Source organism: Pristis pectinata, chromosome 13 (genome assembly GCF_009764475.1).
Source record: "Pristis pectinata isolate sPriPec2 chromosome 13, sPriPec2.1.pri, whole genome shotgun sequence".
NCBI lineage: Eukaryota > Metazoa > Chordata > Chondrichthyes > Rhinopristiformes > Pristidae > Pristis > Pristis pectinata.
Window position 1 is genome coordinate 16002888 of NC_067417.1, and position 22015 is coordinate 16024902.

At 40.0% G+C, this 22015-nt stretch overlaps 1 protein-coding gene across 3 annotated transcripts in view; it reads right to left on the bottom strand.

Moving 5' to 3' along the window:
* Positions 1-21210, bottom strand: part of LOC127577087 (calcium-transporting ATPase type 2C member 2-like) — a 59566-nt gene extending 38356 nt beyond the window's left edge. The window contains exons 1-4 of one of the 3 annotated variants that reach the window (XR_007957319.1): positions 20956-21210; positions 9933-10049; positions 7080-7196; positions 2713-2802 (exon numbers count right to left, since the gene is read on the bottom strand). Coding sequence is in view for 2 of the 3 variants with exons in the window: in XM_052027958.1 (XP_051883918.1) it covers positions 2713-2802; positions 7080-7196; positions 9933-10049; positions 20956-21042 (411 nt within the window). In the remaining variant the exon portion in view is untranslated. The remainder of the gene's footprint in view (positions 1-2712; positions 2803-7079; positions 7197-9932; positions 10050-20955) is intronic. The other 2 variants (XM_052027958.1, XM_052027959.1) reach the window with 2 other exon arrangements.
* Between the last annotated feature and the right edge of the window lie 805 nt (positions 21211-22015).

Consider the following 22015-nt stretch of genomic DNA (forward strand, 5'->3'; position numbering starts at 1 on the left):
GGCAATTTATACAAGCAGAACATTTTTGCAAAGGCTGCTTCATTGCTTTGGAGGCCATAGAATCCAGCACTTGGAACTGCCTATAGTTAGGTCTCCTATAAGTTCTCTACTTACTGAGAGTCTTTCTCAGTCCCATCAACAGACTTCAGCCCCATCATGACCCTAACCTTCTCATCACACCCAGATCAAGTCTATGAACATGCCAATCCTCATGATGGTTGGGTCCAGAATGAGTGCTCAGGACAAGGCTTAAGCATTCACAACCACATTCATCCAGAAGTTCCAGGTGGATGATCCATCACGACTACCCACCCCAGTCTCCAAGCAACTTGACACATTTTTTCGTCAGCATGAAACAGCTGAGAGAACTAGAGACAGCAAAGGCAATGGGACCAGACAGCAATCCAGCTGTAGTACTGAAGACCTGCACTCCAGAACTATCTCAGCCTCTAGTCAATGCTGGCATCTGCCCAACATGGTGGAAAATAGCCCAGCTATATCCAGTTCAATTATTCCCAGTCTATTCTCAATTATCATCAGTGTGATGGAAGGCATCATTGACAGTTCTAGCAAGTAGCATTTACTCGCCAATATCCAACTCACTAGTGCCCAGTTTGGATTCACCATGACTATTTGACTCCAGAGCCTATCACAGCCATAGACCAAACATGCACCAGAGACTGAATTCCAGAGATTGGGTGACAGAGACTGCCCTTGACAGTATGGTGGTCTCAAGAAGCCCTTGTAAAACTGAGGTCAATGGGCATCAAGGGAAAACACCTCCAGTGGCTGTAGTCATGACTCACACAAAAAGGAAAATGGTTGTAATTATTGGAGGTTAATCATCCCAGCTCCAGGACATCAATCCTCAGGGTAGTGTTATAGACTGAACAATATTTGACTGTTCAATTAATTAACTTCATTCTATATGTTAGAAGGTGGGGGAGGGGGAATAATTTGCCAAATAGTTTGTCAATAATTGTCTCAGTTCCTGAAATACTAAAGCCTTTCCACCATCTACAAGACAGAGGTGTGATAGAAGACTCCACACTTGCTTGGACGAGTGCAACCTCAACAGTTCTCAAGAAGTTCAACCCCATCCAGAACAAAGCAGCCCACAACTGGTACCACATCCTCCACCTTAAACATTTATTCCTTCCACCATTGCTGCAGTGTGCAAATATCTACAAAATGCACTGCAGTTAGTGTACAGTGACTGCAAGGGGACGACAAATGCACAGTGGCACATCTAGTAGAGCCACTGCTTCAGAGCACCAGAGACACAGGTTCAATCCTGACCTTGGTTGCTACCTGTGTGGAGTTTGCACATACTCCCTATGATCAGGTGGCCTTCCCTGGGTGCTCCTATTTTTTCCCACATCCCAAAATGTGTGGGTTGGTTGATTAATTGGCTGCTACAAATTGCTCCTGGTGTGCAGATGAGTGGTAGAATCTTGGGGATGTTGATGAGAATGTGGAGAGAATGGAAAATTAGATTATTATTGAATTAGTGCAAGCGAGTGGCTGATGGTCAGTGTGGACTCCGTTGGCCAAAGGGCCTATTTCTGTGCTGTCTCTCTCTATGACTACTGACCCAAGCTATCCTGACAGCACCTCCCAAGCCCATGACCTCTATCACCAAAAAAGAGGAAGGGAACAAGTGTATGGAAAGATCACCATGTACATATTTCCTTCCATATCTCATCCCATCCTGACTTCGAAATACATCTCCAGTCTTTCATTGTCACTGGGTCCAAATCCTGATCTCCCTCTCTAACAGGACTATGGGAGTCCCTTTATCAGAAGGACTCCAATGACAAGACAGCAGTTCACAACCAACTTCTCAAGGGTACTTAGGAATGGGTAATAAATGGTGGTCCTGCCAGCAATGCCACATCCTGGAAAAAAAATCAAATTTAAAAAAAAAAGAGGCACTCAAAGACAGAATTTGATGCCAACTCCATAAGAGAGCTAGCCACTTCATTCCTTTCATCCTTGTAAGCCTGCAATTATGCCTTAAAGGATTTATCTAACTTTCTTTTGAAAATCATGTCTGTTCCCACCAGCCCTTTCCTTAACTCAGTGTCCTCCAGCTAATCTCCTGCATTTTAATCTTCAGAGTGTTAGCAAGACAGTGAGTGCGTCTTTAGTCTTTATGTTGTGTTCTCATTCTCATAGCCAGAGGAAAAGAAGAAATCCACACTGATCTCCCAGGACCAGGCTAAAATCTTTAACCACAATAGGCAAGGAAATTTAGTATTTTTACCCTTTGGAGAAATAATATCAAGTCAATTAATAAAGCATGTTAACCATCTCTTGTTGCTTTAATGAATATTTAGGAATACATGTTCCTTTTTTCCCCCCAAAAATGGGTGGAAAAATCCACCACCTCCATTTGCAACCTTTTATCAAACAAAGCAGTGCAGAGATCTAAACAACATTTAGGCTTGTACTAATAAATCCCAGATAACGTTCATGCTACTGAAGTAATGATTATTTCTGGCAAGAGAGAATCTAACCAACTATCCTTGACATTCAATTGTGTTACCATTGCCAAGTCCCCAGTATCTAAATATGGGGCCACCACTGACCAGAAACTCAACTGGACCAGCCATCTGAACACTTCAGTTGATTCCCCAACCCCCATGAAGTGTTATAGTAATATGACAGAGTACATTTACCGATAATTGAATGACACACAATTTTACGTACCACTGTAATGCTCACTGCATCTTCAATCTCTTTAGTGATGAGACTAATAATAGCTGATGCCAAAAGCAACAGAATGAGGGGATCCTTGAACTAGGGTTAAAAATAAAAAGGACTGAGTATATTACATATAATAACATCTCAGCTTATTACAGTTGCCAACAATTTGCATGTATTTGATACTAATGCCATAATTTTGAAGCACTGAAAACTATCAAAGATCAATTAAATAACTTTAAAAATAAAAAAGATTTGATTTAAAATACTTAATTCAAAATATTGAAGCAAACATAGTTAATTATAATAAAACAATCCGGCTTATTCTTACAACATCTTTCTTGCAGCTAATCCTATTGATTAAAATGAATGCAGAATCCAGTGGTGGAGCACAACTGGGTAATTGCTAGCACTAACAAAGGTAAATGCCTGCAGTTCTACTCCGAAAATCTGGCAGCTCTGACAAGTTCCAGCACAAAGTTTCCATGAGTTTGGATGATAAGATAAATTTCTTTATTAGTCACATGTACATTGAAACACACAGAGAAGTACATCTTTTGCGTAGAATGTTCTGCGGGCAGCCCGCAAGTGTCGCCACACTTCCAGCACCAACATAGCGTGTCCACAACTTCCTAATCCGTACGTCTTTTTTTTGGAATGTGGGAGGAAGCCGGAGCACCCGGAGGAAACCCACGCAGATTCGGGGAGAACGTACAAACTCCTTACAGACAGTGGCCGGAATTGAACCCAGGTCGCTGGTGCTGTAATAGCGTCACACTGACCACTACACTACCGTGAAATCAATACAATTGCAAGAATTTATATTTAAATGTCATCAACTTGATAAAATGTTTAAAAGCGCTATGTCATTTACTTTATCTTGAGATGAACACTTTAATGAACAATGTATCATTTGTGCTAGAGAAGCAAATCACATCTCAATACAGGAAGGTACACAGAATATAAAGGACCAAGGTTATATAAAAATGGATTAAAATCTTAGTTAAACAGTCAACCCCTAACTGCACAATACAAAAATCAATGTACATAACTGATGATTTCCAATTCCTTTATGCCTGTGCTTGCCCAAGTACACCCACAAATATTTGATATTATTTTAACCAATAACACATTGTGATGAAAGCAAATCAATTTTTAGCTCAAGATAAAATCTCATCTAAATTGTATGGCAACAAATTTATAGAATGGTAACATTTTGATTCATCCATGAATCTGATCTACAACATTGCTTATAGATGTAGAAATATTTTAAACCAGAGTAAACTACATCAAAACATTTGTAAATAATTAGGTATCAGATGAAAAAGATGCACATTTTAAAATGTGAAAATCTGCTTAGCCAAGGCAAGCCCAACTATCCAAACCCCTCTCTTGTCAATATTACCACCCAATACACATAACAGGCCTCCTTCCTCTCACACTCACATACTCAGTTGCTTTGACTCTGATTATAGTAAGCACATCTGACTGTAGTCATGAGCAACTGCTCCTGTTTGGTCCAGTTATTCCCAGAATTCCACAAGGATATTTCCTATCCTCCACTATGTCCAGCTGCAGCGCCCAAAGGCATAGGCTGTTTTCCCACATTGATCAATGATAACCAGCATACTTCACCATCACTCTGTCAACCTCTCCATTCCTTTTATACAGTCAGACAACTATGAACAGTGCCACAGTGACTGTGATTTCCTTCAGTTTGACACTTGGAAAGCCAAACCATTGTCTTTGGTTTTGCTCTATAATCCATACTCTGATTGTCAACTGTGCCCCCTTCTCTGACCACCATTTTAACCTTAATGTCATGTGCTAGAGACAAGTTGGCAGCCTTATATCCCAGTTCCACTTTTGTAAAGCCTGGTCTTTTCACCACTTACTGAAGCTCTGATCATTGTTTTAGTTTCTCACAGGCTTGATCAGTCTAAAAGTAAAATACCACAAATGCTGGCAATCTGAAAAGGTCATTAACCTGAAACATTAATCCTGTTTTACCCTCCACAGATGCTCTGTCCAGTTTCTACTGACCTACTGACCAGTTTCCCATACAAGTCTCCTTCAAAATTAATTCTTTCCTTTGTAACCTTCTCCAGCCTTATAACAACCCTCTCCAAAATCTGTACTCTAATATAGACATTAGGCCCAATTTTACAAAGTAGATTAAATAATACCAGTTCAAAAACTCTTGAGGATGCGTGGTTGAGAATTGAACAGAGCTTTGCCCCAACTATCAAAACTGATTTTTTAAACAAAAAATTTTATTGTGGAATCCAGGGTGGACGATGAGGATGGTCAAACCCCACAAGGACCAAGAAGTTGTCAGGGCAGCCATCCTTTAATCCCCCACTGAAGTTGACATCTGTACCCAGTTCAATAGCAGGGCTCTCTGCTCTACACACTGCTCCCAGGAACATGAACCAAGATGGAAATCAATTGCTGCTGTTAGACCATTAATTCAGTGAAAGAGGCCCCAATGTCCACTCAAACCCACACCAAAAGGAACTATCCACAACTGAACATTACCAACCAGCACATTTAAAAAGGTCCACAATTATTTGCTATGGGAAGCACTTAGCATGGCATGACCTTTGCAAAGGACTGGGGGGGGGGCAGTGGGGGCTACTGGGTCATATCAGCCCCCACCAAACCTCCTGTGTGTGAGAGTCTATGTGGTTTTATAATAAAAGAATAGAAGTGTCAGTGTATGACTATATAGCTCAAATATATTGGTTGTAAAGATGTAAAATATTGTTTGTTTGAATATAGTTTTGTGGGAAATATTTCCATGGAAAACCAAGTATCTTGTAAAATAAATAAGAAAGATCTGAGGCCATTGAGGTGTGGAGGCTGAAAATTGTCATCTCCTGCCAAGCAGGCTGTTCATGGAGGTGTGACCACAGCTGGCTGGCTGTTCCAGTTATTGTGAGAAGTCTTGAAGAACTATTTATATTAATCCTCAGGCCCCTTGCTCAGTGTGTATTGTGTCTGCAAGACACTTTTTCCCAACTTTCTGTCCAACACTGATCTATAAATACCAACAAAGATAGACTGACTGGGCTTACACCTCATTGGCCCTTGCTGTGAGTAAATTAGCTGCTGCATGCAAATTAGCAGCAGCATGTGTCTATTTCACAGCAGTTACTCACTATAACAGCAGGCAACGAGAGTGAAACATTTTGCAATCTCAAGAGGTACAAACGCTATTTTATGAAAATAAATTTATTCTTTTAATGTCCCTCAAGAGACAGAGGGAAAAGAAAACCCTATCAAATGGTAATAAAGATGCAATTATAATACTGTCAGGGAGAAAATGTACTTATTAATTTTTTCCTATTGTAATTAGGATTGAAACTGTTCCAGTTTCATGTACAAAATTGGGGTAGAAATTGGTTCTCATTGCAGCCATTTCCTTTCTGGACAAATGGAACAAAATAGTGCAGAGGCTGTAAATATGAAATGTGAAGAGCAAATGGTAAAAATATGCTGCAAGGTCAGGAAACATTTACAGGTAAAGAAATAGGCTTCAAATATCCGGTCACTGACCTTTCATCAGAACAGTTAAAAGATTCAGAGAAAGGAAGAAAGGAGGGAAAAACAAATGGGGATTTTGATTTGCATCATCATTCCTACTGTCATTTACATTCTCCAGCCTTCCACCCTAATGCACACATGACCTTCACTCCTCCTCCATTCTTTGCTTCTCATTAACTGATCTTCTCTCACATTTCCCAGTCCTGAAATGTTAGTTGTTTCTCTCTCCAGAGATGCTGCTTGATCTCCCGACATCTTCTGCTTTTGTGTCTGATGAACACCTGACAGCTTCCATTAATAAAATTAGGCCCATGGCCAAAATATCATCTGATTAATCTGTCAGTGATGGCTGGCAGGCTTCAAGATGAGGAGGAAAAGTGGGATGGAAGTGTAATAATTATCATCAATTTGAATGATAGATATTTTGAAAGTATGATCTCTCATTATAAAACACAATTTCACGTGAAGGAATGTACTTCGGAAATTTGTCAGACTGTCACAAGGCTCTGTATGCTTGCAACATTACAGCTCTTACAAATAATGCAATAGCTTCAATATTTTCTTCACAGTGCACAACATCAGGCAGAAAATGTACTGTGGGTACATTAAGCATCCACATTTTACTTTTCCAAAACAGGATCTTACATCCTTGCATTTCATGTAATTCATGAAGTTTAGTTAAGCAAAACCACCTCCTGCACTTGAAAAATTGAGGAAAAAGTCATAATTAACCCAACATCAAAATTATACTCAAGCATCATTAAAGATATCTTTACTTTCAACTTTGTTTTAGTCAAATTTCAAAGTAAATGTCTGCTAGGCAATACCTGGCCAAGGTACTTCTTCCAAATTGGTTCAGGTTTATCCACTTCAAAGTCATTCCATCCAAACTGCCTGCGACGCTCGAGCACCTGACCTTTTGTGAGACCATTCTCCAAATCAGCCTAGCACAAAACACATTACTTAAAAATTATCGATAGCAGCCCCTTGGAAAAGCAAGTTTTTTTTTTACAAAATGTACCACAAATGCATCTTTCTAAATTTATATGATTTATACAAAACATTCTTTTCGGTAGTTTTCGTGTTTTACATTTACCTTTGTATAAGTTATTGCCATTGCTGTATGGTGCAGTGTAATAGAATATAATTGTTTGGAAATTTACAACTTTCCTATGAAAGTATCAATGCCAGCGCTCAGCATAATTTAATTTCCCCATTTACTTCCCTGTGACCTGCTTTCTTACATGTTCATGAGCAGCAGCCCTTCCTCCCCCTATCGAATGTTTCCAACAGACACTTACACTAGGGGTAATTTACAGTAACCAAGTAACCTACTAACCAGCCCATCTTTGGGGTGTGGGAGGAAACTGAACTCATGAGACTAAACCATACCTTTGCAGGTACTCCCACAGTAAAACTCAGGAAAGGGTTCCGGGAATTAGACTTGGTAGCAGTAATGCATTTCCAAGTCAGGACTTGGAGAACCTACACCTGGTGGTGTTCCCCAACATTACTGACCTCGCCCTTTTCAGTGCTGGAGATTGCAGCTTTGGGAGCTACCATTGTAGACCAGATAAATAACCCACAGTACATGTTGTACACCCCAATTCTTTCTTTAGGCACAACCATCTTGGTTCTGAATGAATAGGATATGTTGCTCTGCTCAGGATGTTCCAACAGACTAAAAGATGGCCACCAATATTTAACGTTCAATTGAACCACATTTTTGAAATAAAAAGCTAGCATCTCTAGAACCTGATGGTGCCAGTTTGCTTCCCTAACTCAGTGTTCTGTTCTTGGGCAGTCACTCAGGATCAAGGATGACTTTTTCCACTCCATTTAGAGCCAGTCTGCTCCTCTGACTCCACAGCCAATGTAATTAGTAGCCCCAGCAACTGACCCCCACAAAGCTGCTTCAACCAAACTCTCCAGTAATAGGGTTCTATTTCATAAATAAGGGCGAGGTTGTGCAGTTGACAAAGTTTGAATGGGTCAGGGCTTAATTGGATGGAGTTTGCTTCATTCCACTGTGAAGGATTACCAACTGTGTCTGAGGGGGGGATTTCACAGAGATGAATTTAAATTTATTTTGGAGGTTAATAGTGATGGTGCACCCTGCTCCCTGCAAAATCATGGCCATTTCATCTGTTGAACAATTCCAGGATAAATTGGATTTTCAGAAAGCCTTCATAGTGTCCCACGCAGAAGATTTGTCAACAAGGTGAGAGCAGGTTTGATTTGAAGGTAATACACTGATATGAATTGAAAACTGGCCTAAAGGATGAAAAGCAAAGAGAAAATAAATGGATTTTTCCTCAAGTTGGCAGTCTCTTGGTACCTGGGATCCAACTATTCATTGTCTATGTCAACAGTTTGGCTGACGGGACCAAATGTCATACTTCCGAGTTTGCTGATAATGTAAAACCATGTGGGATTGTGAGTAGGAAAGTGGATGTAAAGAAGCTTCAAATATAAACACACTGAGTGAGGCAGCAAGAACGTGAAGATGCAATATGTGCAAAATGAGAAGGTATCCATATTAGGGCACAAAATAGAAAAACAAAATGGGTATTTGTTAAATGGTGAGACACTTGATAATAGTGATGTTTAAAGGGACACGTGTGCTATTGAAAGCCAACATGTAGGTGTAGAAATTGATTAATAAGACAAATGGTATGTTGGCTTTTATTATCAGAGGATTTGAACACAAGAGTAAAGATGTTTTATTGCAATTATACAGGGGCTCGGTGACACTACACCTGGAATATTTGACATAGTTTTGGTTCATTTACCCAAAAAAAAAATGATACACTTGTCATAGAGAGTGTGCAGCAAGAATTCACTGAACTGATTCCAGGGATGGCAGGTTTGAGGAGAGATTGATTAAACCGGGCTGAATTGTCCAGAGTTTAGAAGAATGAGAGGAGATCTTATTGAAACTTATAAGTTTTACTGGATTGAACAGGTAGATGAAGAGAGGATGTTTTACTGGTTGAGGAGTATAGAACCAAGGGTTATAGTCCCAGAATAAATAGGATTGGCCAGTTAGGACTAAAATGAGGAGAAATTTCTTTATGCAAAGGATGGAGTGCAAGGAAATGGTGATAAGATAGAAAATGAGCCATGATCTTGTTGAATGCTGGAGCTGTCTTCAAAGACTGGATGGCCTGTGTCTTCCGCTGCTGCTTGCGTTTTTATGTCCTTATAAACACCATCCGAGTTACTCAGTTGAGAACCCATTCGAGATTTGATCTTTTTAGGTGGGGCAAATTATATGGAAAATATGGCCTTGCACAGGGCAGAGAATTTACAATTTAAATATAGGACATCCAATCCAAAATGCAAATGTTATCGATTCCACCTGGGATATACAAGTGAGCTACAGGTTGAGAGGGAATTAAGCCGACACTTACCTTCAAGTCAACAGTGACTGCAAAGGTTCAGCTAGTACGGCTTACTCATAAATAAAACTTAAGACCCAAGACCAATATGATCCAAGTAATCTAAATTTCTATTTTATTTCAGCAATTTGAGGTTGGAATCGTTCATAATTTTTCCTAATAAGCAAACAGCAATTTCAGGCATCCATTCTAAGGTAACAAAAATATTTGCCCACATATACTGCACTGAAAGTACAAATAGTACTCTACTGAAAATTGATGATGGCATCTCATTCTTACCTGAAGATCACTTACTAACTCATCTAAATGCCTTGTGCTGGCTTCCTTGGAAGATACTGGATGGATTGGTTCTTTTTTGCTGTTAACTTTTAGTTCCTGGAGCTCTGTGTCCATCTGCTAGTGAACAAAACACTCCAGTGAATACTGCAAATGTTTGTGGGCATCATATTGTCTATGGTAAAATTTGCAATTTGCACGATTTATGTCAGCTTTCTAATAGTTTACAGAAAATCATGTTGAAAGAAAAAGAAACACTTCAAATATGTTAATTACTTTGCTAGAATAGACTAGGATATGCTGCCAAAATACAGCTTAAATGCAGCTTTTATTTTTACACAAAACTGCTGCAGTTTTTTTGGCTCATTTTACCATCATTGTGAATATGCAGCCCAAATATAACAGTGACAGTCAAAACCAGCATTGAATAGAAATATACAGTATATTCTTCCTCTGCATGTGACCTATATAAAAAGAAAGAGGAGTTTTACTGAAAATTAAAAACTGTCGATGCTGGAAATCTGAAATAAAAATAGAAAGTGCTGAAAACACTGGCAACATCTGTGGAAGGAAAACCAGTTAATGTTTCAGGTCCGAGTGCCTTTGTCAGAACTAGAAAAGAGAACACAAGTCATTTTCAGTAGCAGAGAGGTGGGGGAGGGATGCATGGAAAAAAGCTAAAAAGAGCTAAAACTAGAGGGCATAGGTTTAAGGTGAGAGGGGAAAGATTTAAAAGGGACCCGAGGGGCAACTTTTTTTGTTTAATATACACACGGGGTTGTGGGCATACGGAACGAGCTGCCAAAGGAAGTTGTTGAGGCAGATTTAATTATGACATTTAGAAGACATTTGGACAGGTACATGGATAGGAAAGGTTTAGAGGGATATAGGACCAAATGCAGGCAAATGGACTAGATTTGGTCACCTTAGTTTGGTATGGAGAAGTTGGGCCAAAGGGCCTGTTTCCATGCTTTAGTACTCTATGACTTTATAACAAAGGGAATAGCTCCAATAAAGTTGGACCAAATTGGTTAATGTAACAGTTAGAAGCACATTAAGTTCTTTATCTCTGTTATGTTTCACTAATAGCAAGGATGTAATAGAAAGAGAAAATCTGAGCAGAAATGATGACAGGCAGAGATGGCCAGTTCTGATACAGACAGAAAAGGTTGAGAGTCCTAAAGTTGGAGAGAGTTTGGTATTGAGTCTGGAAGGCATTAGTGATTTTGTTTTTCTCATGGAAGAAAAAAAAATACTTTGAAAGAGCATCCATGGATACTTGGTAGCAGAACAGATCTTCTGCTGCATTGAAATCAATGTCCACCTGCCCTTGGGCCATGATGTGTCTTCCAGCTGACCCTGGGTGCTATCTTCCACTGGGAACCCATGTCTAAACCCATCAATACAGTGCAGCGTGGGAGCTCTCTCAATGCAGGCTGTGCTTACATAGAACAAAAAAAAAATCATTGTTTCTAGGTAGTGTAAATATTAAAATGTTTTTCTAGTATGAGATTATGTATTAAAAAGATATTGTACAGTAATCTTAATCAGTATCTTGTATATTTTTTTAAAATATTGTTATTGTCACTTATGGGACCTTGTTAAATTTCTGCATCTTCATCCACTGCTCCACCTTTTCTAAGTTTCTGTCCTTCCTACACCCTTCAGTACCCAGGTTCCAATCTGTCATCCTGCAGCCAAGTCTCCATATCAAATCTTACTTATTTATCTCTTACTGCTCTCATTTCATTTGTTGTGTATTGAATACTACATGCATTCAAACACAGTTTTGTCTTTTTTTAAAAATTATTTTTTGTTACCTCTAGCCTTATCTATTGACTTAGACCCAAACTCTGTCCCTGCCAGTTTTTTTCTAAAAAACATAGTATTAATACTTTTTTCTCTAGCCGGAGTCTGTTCTTTGCTTTGCTACATCTTTGTAACAATTTTCTCTTATTTAGTTTAAGATGCTTCCTATTTTTTCTAATTACGTGGTTTTATATCTGATCTGTAACATCTGTAGATTTTGCAGGATCTGCTTTTAGCTGTCAGACTCTCAAATCTGCCATTTTTTAAAATCTGGATACACAAAGTCATTGAAGAATATGAAACACTTATTTGGCCCACCTTTATTAAAACAGGACTTTGGTTCTTTTGGGTTCCTTTCGAACAACAGAATCAGTAATGAAAGATACCACAATTTCACAAAAAGTTTGAGTAACTTTATTTAACACAACCAAAAACAACTAAACACAAGGTAAATGTAGCTCTAACCACAAATCTAATCTAACCCAAATTAAAAGAAACAAGGCCAAAAATGAAACTCTCTCACATAACACTACACTGACAAAAAAATCGAGCTCACGTTTGCATGCAGTTCTCCATGATACTTATCGGCATCCAGTACTTAGCAATGTTGCACTGAAGGGAAGCCCTGGGGTACTTCAGCAAGACATGAAGCGGCTTGACAGTTGCAAGGCATTGGCTGTGAACCAACCCATGGAGAAGCTCCGAAGGACTCCCTTGTGGGGCGCATCTTTGTGCCCTCTTTGGTCCTAGCATAACAAACGATTCCACACTTTTGCTAAAACTTCCAGTTGTTTGAGAGTCTCATCAGTCATTATTGCAGAAAAATTCCACTGTTAATAAACAGATAAAAATTCCGATCTTCAAGAGGGTGGCTGGGTCCACGAGTGTGTAGCAGAGAAAGGTTTGTAACGAACTCAAAGCCCTGGGATCTTGTCTGATGGGGCAAATGAACACTCCCCATTGTCTTGCTCGGCTGAAGCATACCCTGATTGTTTTGCAAAGCTGCCCGTTTAACTGCACCCGATTAATCCTTGGGGCTACCTTCTACATTGATGTCTTGCTGTTTCACAGTTTCAGTAACTCCTGGGAAAAACAAATAGTGCATACAGAGATAGATGCTTCTTTTAATACTTTAGTTACAGCCAGCCATTGGTAACTGTTGCAACAGGGGAATCATTGATTGTTTTTCATTTTACCACACCACCTTCCACAGATCATGTCAAACACAGATTACACACACACAAAAACCTCTCCTATTTAATTTTGAGGATGTCTGCATAAATATTCTCTTCTACACAAGGAAATCAAAATGACAGAGCATTCAACTGTATTGACACTCCTATAATTTAGCGACATCACCCATCCTCTAGACATGGCTGTACACTTCCTTCTCTGTACTGACTCAACTTAGCCTGCACCCACTTATAAGACCTCCAATCCTATTTCAAATCAGTATTTATTTTGTTTCCTTTGAAACACCAATCCTTTTTGGGAATTTCTACCTTGGATCCACCTCACACAATAAAAGGCATTTCTTAAAAGATGTATTCTTGATCAAATTCTGTGATCTCAATCCAGGTTAAATATTTTGTTTATTTAGCAAGCCATGGGATTGCTTCACTACTACCCTGCAGAGAAGAATCTCACCTCATATCCTAGAGTGAATCATACCTTCAAATATTGGCAACCTTCAATTATCCAGCATAGCAACCTTCTATTGTATCCAAAACATTGGTGTTATTTATCCACCATTGAAGGTGGATAAATAAATTTCCTTCCTTCATTGATTAGGGAGTAACAATCATTCAATGTGAATATTAAGTGGATATACTGGAGGTATAAATGTGCTATGGTAAGTTTTCGCAGGTGTAACCAAAGGAGGAGCCAGAGGTTTAACAGAAACTGGACTTTGAGTCCTATGTATTCAGTTGTATAAACCATTACTTAATTGTACTAACTGCAATAGCCCAGCAGATGCAAAACTTCAGAACCAATTTCTGTTTACTCCTGCACAGGTCCATCTGCTGGTAGAAGTCCTTATAGTATCTCCAGAGTGGCTAGCCACTCCAGATCACAACAGTTACTGCGTAACTTTCTCTTCATGGTATGAATATTTCTTTTGCTATTCCTTTTAGAGTCTTTATTCCACTCTTGTGACCATAACATTAAATTTCTGGGTAATAGTGACTACCACCACCATTCAGTCCTGCCAATGAACATCACCACTCACTCCACTCAACACCTGAAGGAAATTGATGGCAATGGCGATATTGTTGACAAGTGGGAGAAGTAATCGTATATTTCCTTATTAGAGGGTTCACTGCCAGGCACTTACATAGCTCAGATGTTATTTCCATTCAGTAGTATTAATCCGTGCGTGGTCTGGGTCCTGCTGTTGGCTTGCATGTTTTTGTTCCATTAGAATATGTGAATGGAGCTGACAGTGTACAACCATGCTATCTGCTATGCTATGTGCTTGTGATGATGCTGCAAGCAAATTTTTCATTGTACCTGTGCATACATGTCCTTGTGCACGTGACAATAAACTCTACTTTGAACCTTCAGCCCCCTCCTGGTCCTGTGACTAGGAGAAGGTCATTGATAAACCAGCTGAACATGCTTATTTCAAGGATACTAACCAGGATATAATTCAACCAAAGCCAATTTAGTTGATATGCACAGATCTCAGTCCTCCAAGGTCTCCTTTGTGTCACATTGTTAGCTGTCAATCAAAATTTCCACTACATTATATGCCTAAATTATTTAACTACCTACTCTGAGGTCATCCAACAAAAAATTGTTTTTGTTTTCCATGTTTTTACATCTAACTACAAAATGAACTAATTTCTTTCCAGCAAATTAATTCTTGTGTCAATATCTATAACATACTTTGTTTATTGGACATACAGCAGATAACTTAAGACAAGAATTATATAGAACATGCAAACAGTCATGATAATTTAAAAAATCTTTGCAGAACAAATATGTAATTTTTCTCATTAAACCGTCACCTTTTCAAATTACGATTGCATGATTAGTTGTTTTTTTTAAAACTAGGGAGAACATATTGAACAGAATAATAGTTAGAGATCTGCTCAAGCAGAAAATTAAAACCTGGCTCAAACCCAACCTGATCATGGCCAATCTGAACCCAATCTGAGCTTGAGGATTTACAGTAGTTTTGATACCCATGTTGTTAAATGTCTCCAGCATGGATGCACAACTAAAAAATTGACCCCCAAAAATTTGACTGCAATTCCTATCCCAAAATATTGTGGAGTATTCAATGCCAGTGCTGAAATTTTTCAAAGAGGCTGCAAGTTGGAAAGGAAATCATGAAATATTTATTTATGCAAACACAATTTTTTTCTTCCATGGAGGTATAAAACAAAAAGTTTCTAGAAATTTAAGAGAATACTGGAAATACCCAACAGAAAGGCAGCCTCCACGGAGACAAAAATTGTGATAACATTATAATTTGATGATGGGCAGTTCAGATACAAACAGACAAGTCTGTTTACCTGACATTATTGAATTCAATGTTGAGCCCAAAGGGCTTGAACATGCTTACTAGGAAAAGCAGATTCTACTTTTGAATGCATCTTGAACTTCATTGGAATAGTACAAGTCGCTAATGCAAGTTTGAAGAACAGTATTCCATCTGTTGACGTGGCATTGTGCAGCCCTTAAAACTCAACATAAGATTCAGTAATTCCTGATAACCAGCCACTATTTTATATCAGAAATGGCCAATTAACTGTTTCTTTTTGCCCAATGTTTCTGATCTGCTGAGTATATTCAGTATTTACTGTTTTTATTCCAACATCTGAAGTCTTTTTTGCTTTTCTAATACAGATTTCACACATTCTCATATTTCTTTATGACATAGAAGGCCATTTAGCCCATTCAGTGTTAGGCAGCTCTCCGTGCATTCCCATCAGTCCCACTTCCTGTAATCTATTCTCTCAGGTACCCATTAGCTCCTCCCACCACCCACCTACACTAGAGGTCATTTACAGCAGCCATTTAACCCACGAACCATCACATCTCTAGGATGTGGGAAGAATTGGAACATGCTGGGGAACCCATATGATCACAAGGAGGACATGCACACTCCATACAGGTTCAAATCCAGGTCGCTGAAGCTGAGGCAGCATCACTACCTGCTGCCCCACAGTGCTGCCCATTTGGGATGGTTAGACTGATTTTATACAATACGTATGATAATATCAGTAAAGTGTTGCACAGAGCAGTAAAACCTAGAGCCATATCTTTTATTATTCTCATTCAAATGTCCCAATGCTACACAAGTTCTCAGAAAACACAAGGAAGCATAAAAATGTCCAAATATCACATCATTCACACTTAGGATGGAGACATTGTTAAGATTGCTTATGAACTCACAACGTTATGATTGAAATTATATACTGTAGCTGCTGTATAGACAAACATCTTGTCTCTAACATTATGAAACATTTAAAAACTATCAAACTCAATGAAAAACTTAAAATAATTGAAAACATTTAAACACATAACAATTAAAGCCATGAAGAAAAGCACAAATAATTAAAGCAAATATCACTTACCTAGTCTTCCATGTAGCCTACAATTGCCATTAATTGAAATCAACACATTTGCAGATCCCACACCAGATCCACACTTGCACATAATCTGACATCAGGCTTCCTAACCTCACTTCACTGTTATGGATCCAGCAGTGGAACATAACTGGGAAATCGCTGCTAGAGTTTAGTTACTAAGTTTGTGCCTTCAGTTCACGGAGTCCCAAACCTACTAACCTGCATGGAGGAAAATGCAGTTCTGTGTGAAACTGCCTGTATTTCCCAGCAACATGCAGGTCTGTAAATCACCTTAGTTAACAGGCATCAGCTTTCAACAGAATCACCTTTGAGAATCGCAGGCAAAATCTATTACTGCGGAAAAAATTTTCTTAATGTGGCGATCATTCCATTTGGATACCACACATTCTTTTTATAATTGTTCAGCAAGGTGCTTTCCAAACTGCTTCTTGTTAAGATGTAAAATAGTGACCGATGAAGTGGGTATTCACTAATAAAATAGTTAGTTGTTTAAAGAGTATGTATTACCCCAAAGCCAGATTCCCTACACCAATACCCATCAAAATTTCTTCCTCAGCCACTTCATTTAAACAGTACTAAAGTGACACCAAGTTCTCAGAAGCAGCTCCATGGCTGGGAATCACATTTCATCCCTGTGATGCATCACTGCAAACACGGCCTGGTGTAAGTGGCCCACCTGAAGAATGGTGCAGAAAATTTTCAAATAAAAAAAGAGAAAATTTTTCAGCTTGATCCCACACATTTAATAAATTAGGGATGTGATAAAGGAAATTGTGCTTGAGAATAAAAAAACAGTATTAATATTCATCCCAAATGAAGGCATACACTTGTTTTATGTCTGCTAAGCCATCTTCTTTGATGAAAAACATGATGACGCTGGAGGAACTCAGCAGGCCAGGCAGCATCCATGGAGAAAAGCAGGTGGTCAACGTTTCAGGTCAGGACCCTTCTTTCAGGGCTGTAGATAGGAAAAGGGGAGCCCAATATATAGGAGGGAAAAGCAGAGCAGTGATAGGTAGACAAAAGAGGGGAGGTGGGGTGGGCACAAAGTGGTGATAGGTAGATGCAGGTAAGAGATAGTGATAGGCAGGTGCGGGGGAGGAGGGGAGAGCAGATCCACCGGGGGATGGGTCAAAGGTAAGGAGAGAGGGGAAAAAAAAGGTAGGGGATAAAAAAAAGAGGCTAGGAAAGGGAACAAGAGAAGCGGGGTCCAATTTCTTTTCTAACTGGGGCTTCCTCCCGACTGTGGTCGAGAGAGCTCACACCCGTATCTCTGCCATTTCCCACACCTCCGCTCTCACCCCCACCTCTCCCAGACCCAACAGGAATAGGGTCCCCCTTGTCCTCAAATTTCATCCAACCAGCCTACGTATCCAACATGGCATTCTCCGCCACTTCCACCATCTCCAATGGGACCCCACTACCAAGCATATCTTCCCCTCCCCATCCCTTTCTGCCTTTCACATGGACTGCTCTCTCCACAACTCCCTAGTTCACTCCTCTCTCCTATCCCACTCCCATGCTGGGAACTTTCCACTGCCCCCACCATAGGTGCAACACCTGCCCCGACATCACCTCCATCCATGAACCTAAACAGTCCTTTCAGGTGAGACAGAGATTCACCTGCACCTCCTCTAATATCATCTGCTGCATTCAGTGCTCCAAGTGTGGCCTCCTCTACATTGGAGAGACCAAACACAGACTAGGTGACCGTTTTGCAGAATATCTGCGCTCTGTCTGTAACCGTGACCTGTATCTCCCCATTGCCAGTCACTTCAACTCCCCCTCCCACACTATCACTGATATGACAGTCCTTGGACTCCTCCACTGCCAGGAGAATTCCAAGCACAAACTGGAGGAACAGCACCTCATTTTGTGTCTTGGAACCTTACAGCCTGACGGCATGAACATTGAATTCTCCCACTTTAGGTAATTCCCCCCTTCCCCCCGCTTCCCCATGAACTCCTCCCCTCACCTTGCTTCTTCTCTACTTCCCTAGCCTCTTTTTTCCCCCTACCTTCCCCTCCCTTACCTTTGACCCATCCCCCAGTGGATCTGCACCCCCCCCCACCACACCTGCCTATCACTATCTCTTACCTGCATCTACCCATCATCACCTTGTGCCCACCCCACCTCCCCTCTTTTGTCCACCTATCACGGCTCTGCTTTTCCCTCCTATATACTAGGCTTCCCCTTTTCCTATCTTCAGTCCTGAGTAAGGGTCCTGACCCAAAACATTGACCACCTGCTTTTCTCCACAGATGTTGCCTGGCCTGCTGAGTTCCTCCAGCATCATTGTGTTTTTCATCTGGATTCCAGCATCTGCAGTCTTTTATTTCTCAAGCCATTTTTTTTCCCCCATGCTTCTAAAAGAGTTAGGAGTTTGAGAGCTAGGATTCTTAACCAGGATAATAAATAGTAGCATGGCCATTGTTAGCTTGTTATATTTTCCACGAGGTCTTGAGAGCACATTAATGAGAACCTTGACAGGACGCAAGGGCCTGAGTTATGAGGAGAGGTTGGGCACACTAGGACTTTCTTTCTTGGAGTGTAGGAGACTGAGGGGTGACTCTATAGAGGTCATGAGGGGCATAAATAGGGTGAACGCACACAGTCTTTTTCCCAAGGAAAGGGAGTCAAAAACTAGAGGCATAGGTGAGAGGGGAAAGATTTAAGAGGGATCTGAGGGCAACTTCTTCACGCAGAGGGTGGTGCATATATGGAACGAGCTGCCAGATGAAGTGGTTGAAGTAGGTACAGTAACAACATTTATAAGACACTTGGACAGGTACATGGAAATGTTAAGAGGGATATGAACCAAATGGGATGAGGCATCTTGGTTAGCAAAGACAATTTCGGGTGAAAGGCCTGTTTCTGTGCTGTATTACTCTATGACTATGACACAATTCCATTTACACTTTCAATTAAATATACAACAATTGTTTTATTCTCTGGGTTTAAAATGTGTGCTTCATACTGGCTAAATTTCCACAAAAGCCACAGAAATATAACCAAATTCTCCAACTAGAAAAATGAAAACAAAAAAAAAAAATCACAAAACTGCATTTGCTGGAAATTTGAAATAAAATCAAAGAGTTCTGATGGAGGGTTCTGGACCTAAAACATAAACTGTTTCTCTTTCCTGACCTGCTGAGTGTTTCCAGCATTTTTATTTATTTTATCTATTTTATTTTGCTTTTCACCAGGCAGCTAGAGCTCGCCGGGATTCTGAATGTACATTTAAACTGAGGACTGATTGTCTAAGATAGGCAATTTGATTGTGTTGAAATTGTTTCAAAGTTCTCATGAGAAATCAGATTTTCTTTAATCATTGTATTGACTGAATCACTTTGATTGTGTTAATTGTATAAAGATGGACTCTTGACCTCACAATGGTACCTCGTTATAACCTTGCACCTTATTTGTCTACCTGCATTGCACTCTCTCTGTAACTATTACACTTTATTCTGCTATTGTTTTACCTTGTACTACCTCAACACACTGTGTAATGAATTGATCTGTATGAACAGTATGCAAGACAGGTTTTTCACTGTACCTTGGTACAAGTGACAATAATAAACCAATTCTCTTCATACTAAACACCATTTAGTAAATTATAGACTAATGCATGTGACCTGTAAACATATTGGCAAACCAATTAGGAATTAGGAAGCATAGGGATGAAAAAGATAAAGAAACATAATTCACATCAGGCACATTGTAAAAGGTCCTAATCATTGGAAGTACAAGCATAGCTTTCATTGACATGGATTCGTACAAGTGCATATAATCAAAAGAGTGCTATTCCAGAGGATGCATTGTTTCAGGGGGACATGTATTAATATTTTTAAAACTTAACTGTTCGCACCGCTGGAGTGGTTTGAAACTCATTTGACCACCGTGTGTCACAGATGGGCCCACACACACACCAGAAGCAAAAATAACGCGTGAATAATTCTTTAAAGTCAAGATTTTTAACATGGTAGTAAAGTCTCGCGCAATGCTACGCCTTGTGCTTAACAGACATATTAATACAAGTTCTTAAAATGGGGAAATCATCTTTATCCAATCTTCTATCAGTGTATGGTACCAATTACCATGAAAGTTGCAAATAAAGCAGTGGTGCTGTGATAATTTGGATAAAGAACAAAAACAAAATTAAAAGAAAAGTGGTAGAAATTAGTGGCTCCTATTGAACGCAATATTGACTTTTGCAATACTTAGGTTGTAATTAACTTACATGCAAGCACCATGAATGGCTACTAAATCACGTTGCATATAAAATAGAATTTTAGTTATCTGTTCAAAGAAGCACACAGCGCAGAAGGCTGTCCGACCATCGAAACTGCTAGCCCGCTATTATTCTACATTCAAAACTTCCTCCAACTTTTTTTTTGTTAAAAATCAAATTTAAAGAGCAGCACTTCGGACTTCAAAAAACGTACAAGGATTGAACCTTTTCAAAGTGCAGTGATATATATCTCAAACTTTATGAGAAGGAAGGGTTTGCACTGGTTGGAGAAAAGGCGGCGGTTCTGGAAATGGAAAGCCAGTTTGTGGGGACAGTTGGTCAGTGACTTCGCTTAGCCCCGCGGACTTAAAGTACGAACCCTCACCTCGTCCTCCAAGACCTTCTGGTAATTCCTCCGGGCGAAGACGAGAGAAACTTTCTGGAAGAGGGTGGGAAATGCCTTTTGCGCCATAGTGACATTTCTCTCTCACCAACATTAATTTAATCGCGGGAAAGTACAATTAGGGATATACTGCGGTGAAAACCACCGCGAGAAAAGTTGGGCTGTGGATTGTGCTGGGACTGTCCTGCCATTAAATAAGTGAAGGAGCTTCCTGCTGTGAACTTCTCTGCTCCTCCCCCAGAGGCTCAGGTAACCAAACCATTGCCAGGTGTACATTCAGAGAAGCGTTTCTCTTAAATAAAGGTTGTGCTTTAAGATTATTTCACGTATCCACGTGTATAGCAAACAAAATCCGAAGCTGGCAGAGATTCTCAGCGGGTCTGGCGGCTTCTGCAGAGAGAAAAACCCCAGTTAGTGTTTTGTCCATGAGGGAATTAGTAATAAATGGGTGTCAAGGTGCAGGCAAAATGGGGAAGGGCCGAACGAACTGAAGGCGTGGAAGACGGGTGGGGTTACATGTTGACATAAGAAAGACTGCCGATGTTGGAAATCTAGAGCAACTCACAAAAACTGCTGGAGGAAGTCAGCAGGTCAGGCAGCATCTATGGAGGGAAATGAATAGTCGATGTTTGCAGCTGAGACCCTTCATCTGGACTGGAAAGAAAGAGGGCAGAAGCAAGAATAAAAGGGTTACATGTTGTAAAGGGGTGGGACTGTAGTGTAGCGGTTAGTGTAAAGCTATTACAGCGTCAGCGACCCAGGTTCAATTCCTGCCCCTGTCTGTAAGGAGTTTGTACGTTCTCCTTGTGTCTACGTGGGTTTCCTCCAGGTGCTCCAGTTTCCTCCCACATTCCAAAGACGTACGGGTTAGGAATTTGTGGGCCATGCTATGTTGGTGCCGGAAACGTGGCGACACTTGCAGGCTGCCCCCGTAACACTCCACATAAAAGATACATTTCACTGTGTGTTTCGATGTACATGTGACTAATAAAGAAATCTTATCTAGTGCATTTCTGTCAAATGGTCCCTCGGATCTGCTACA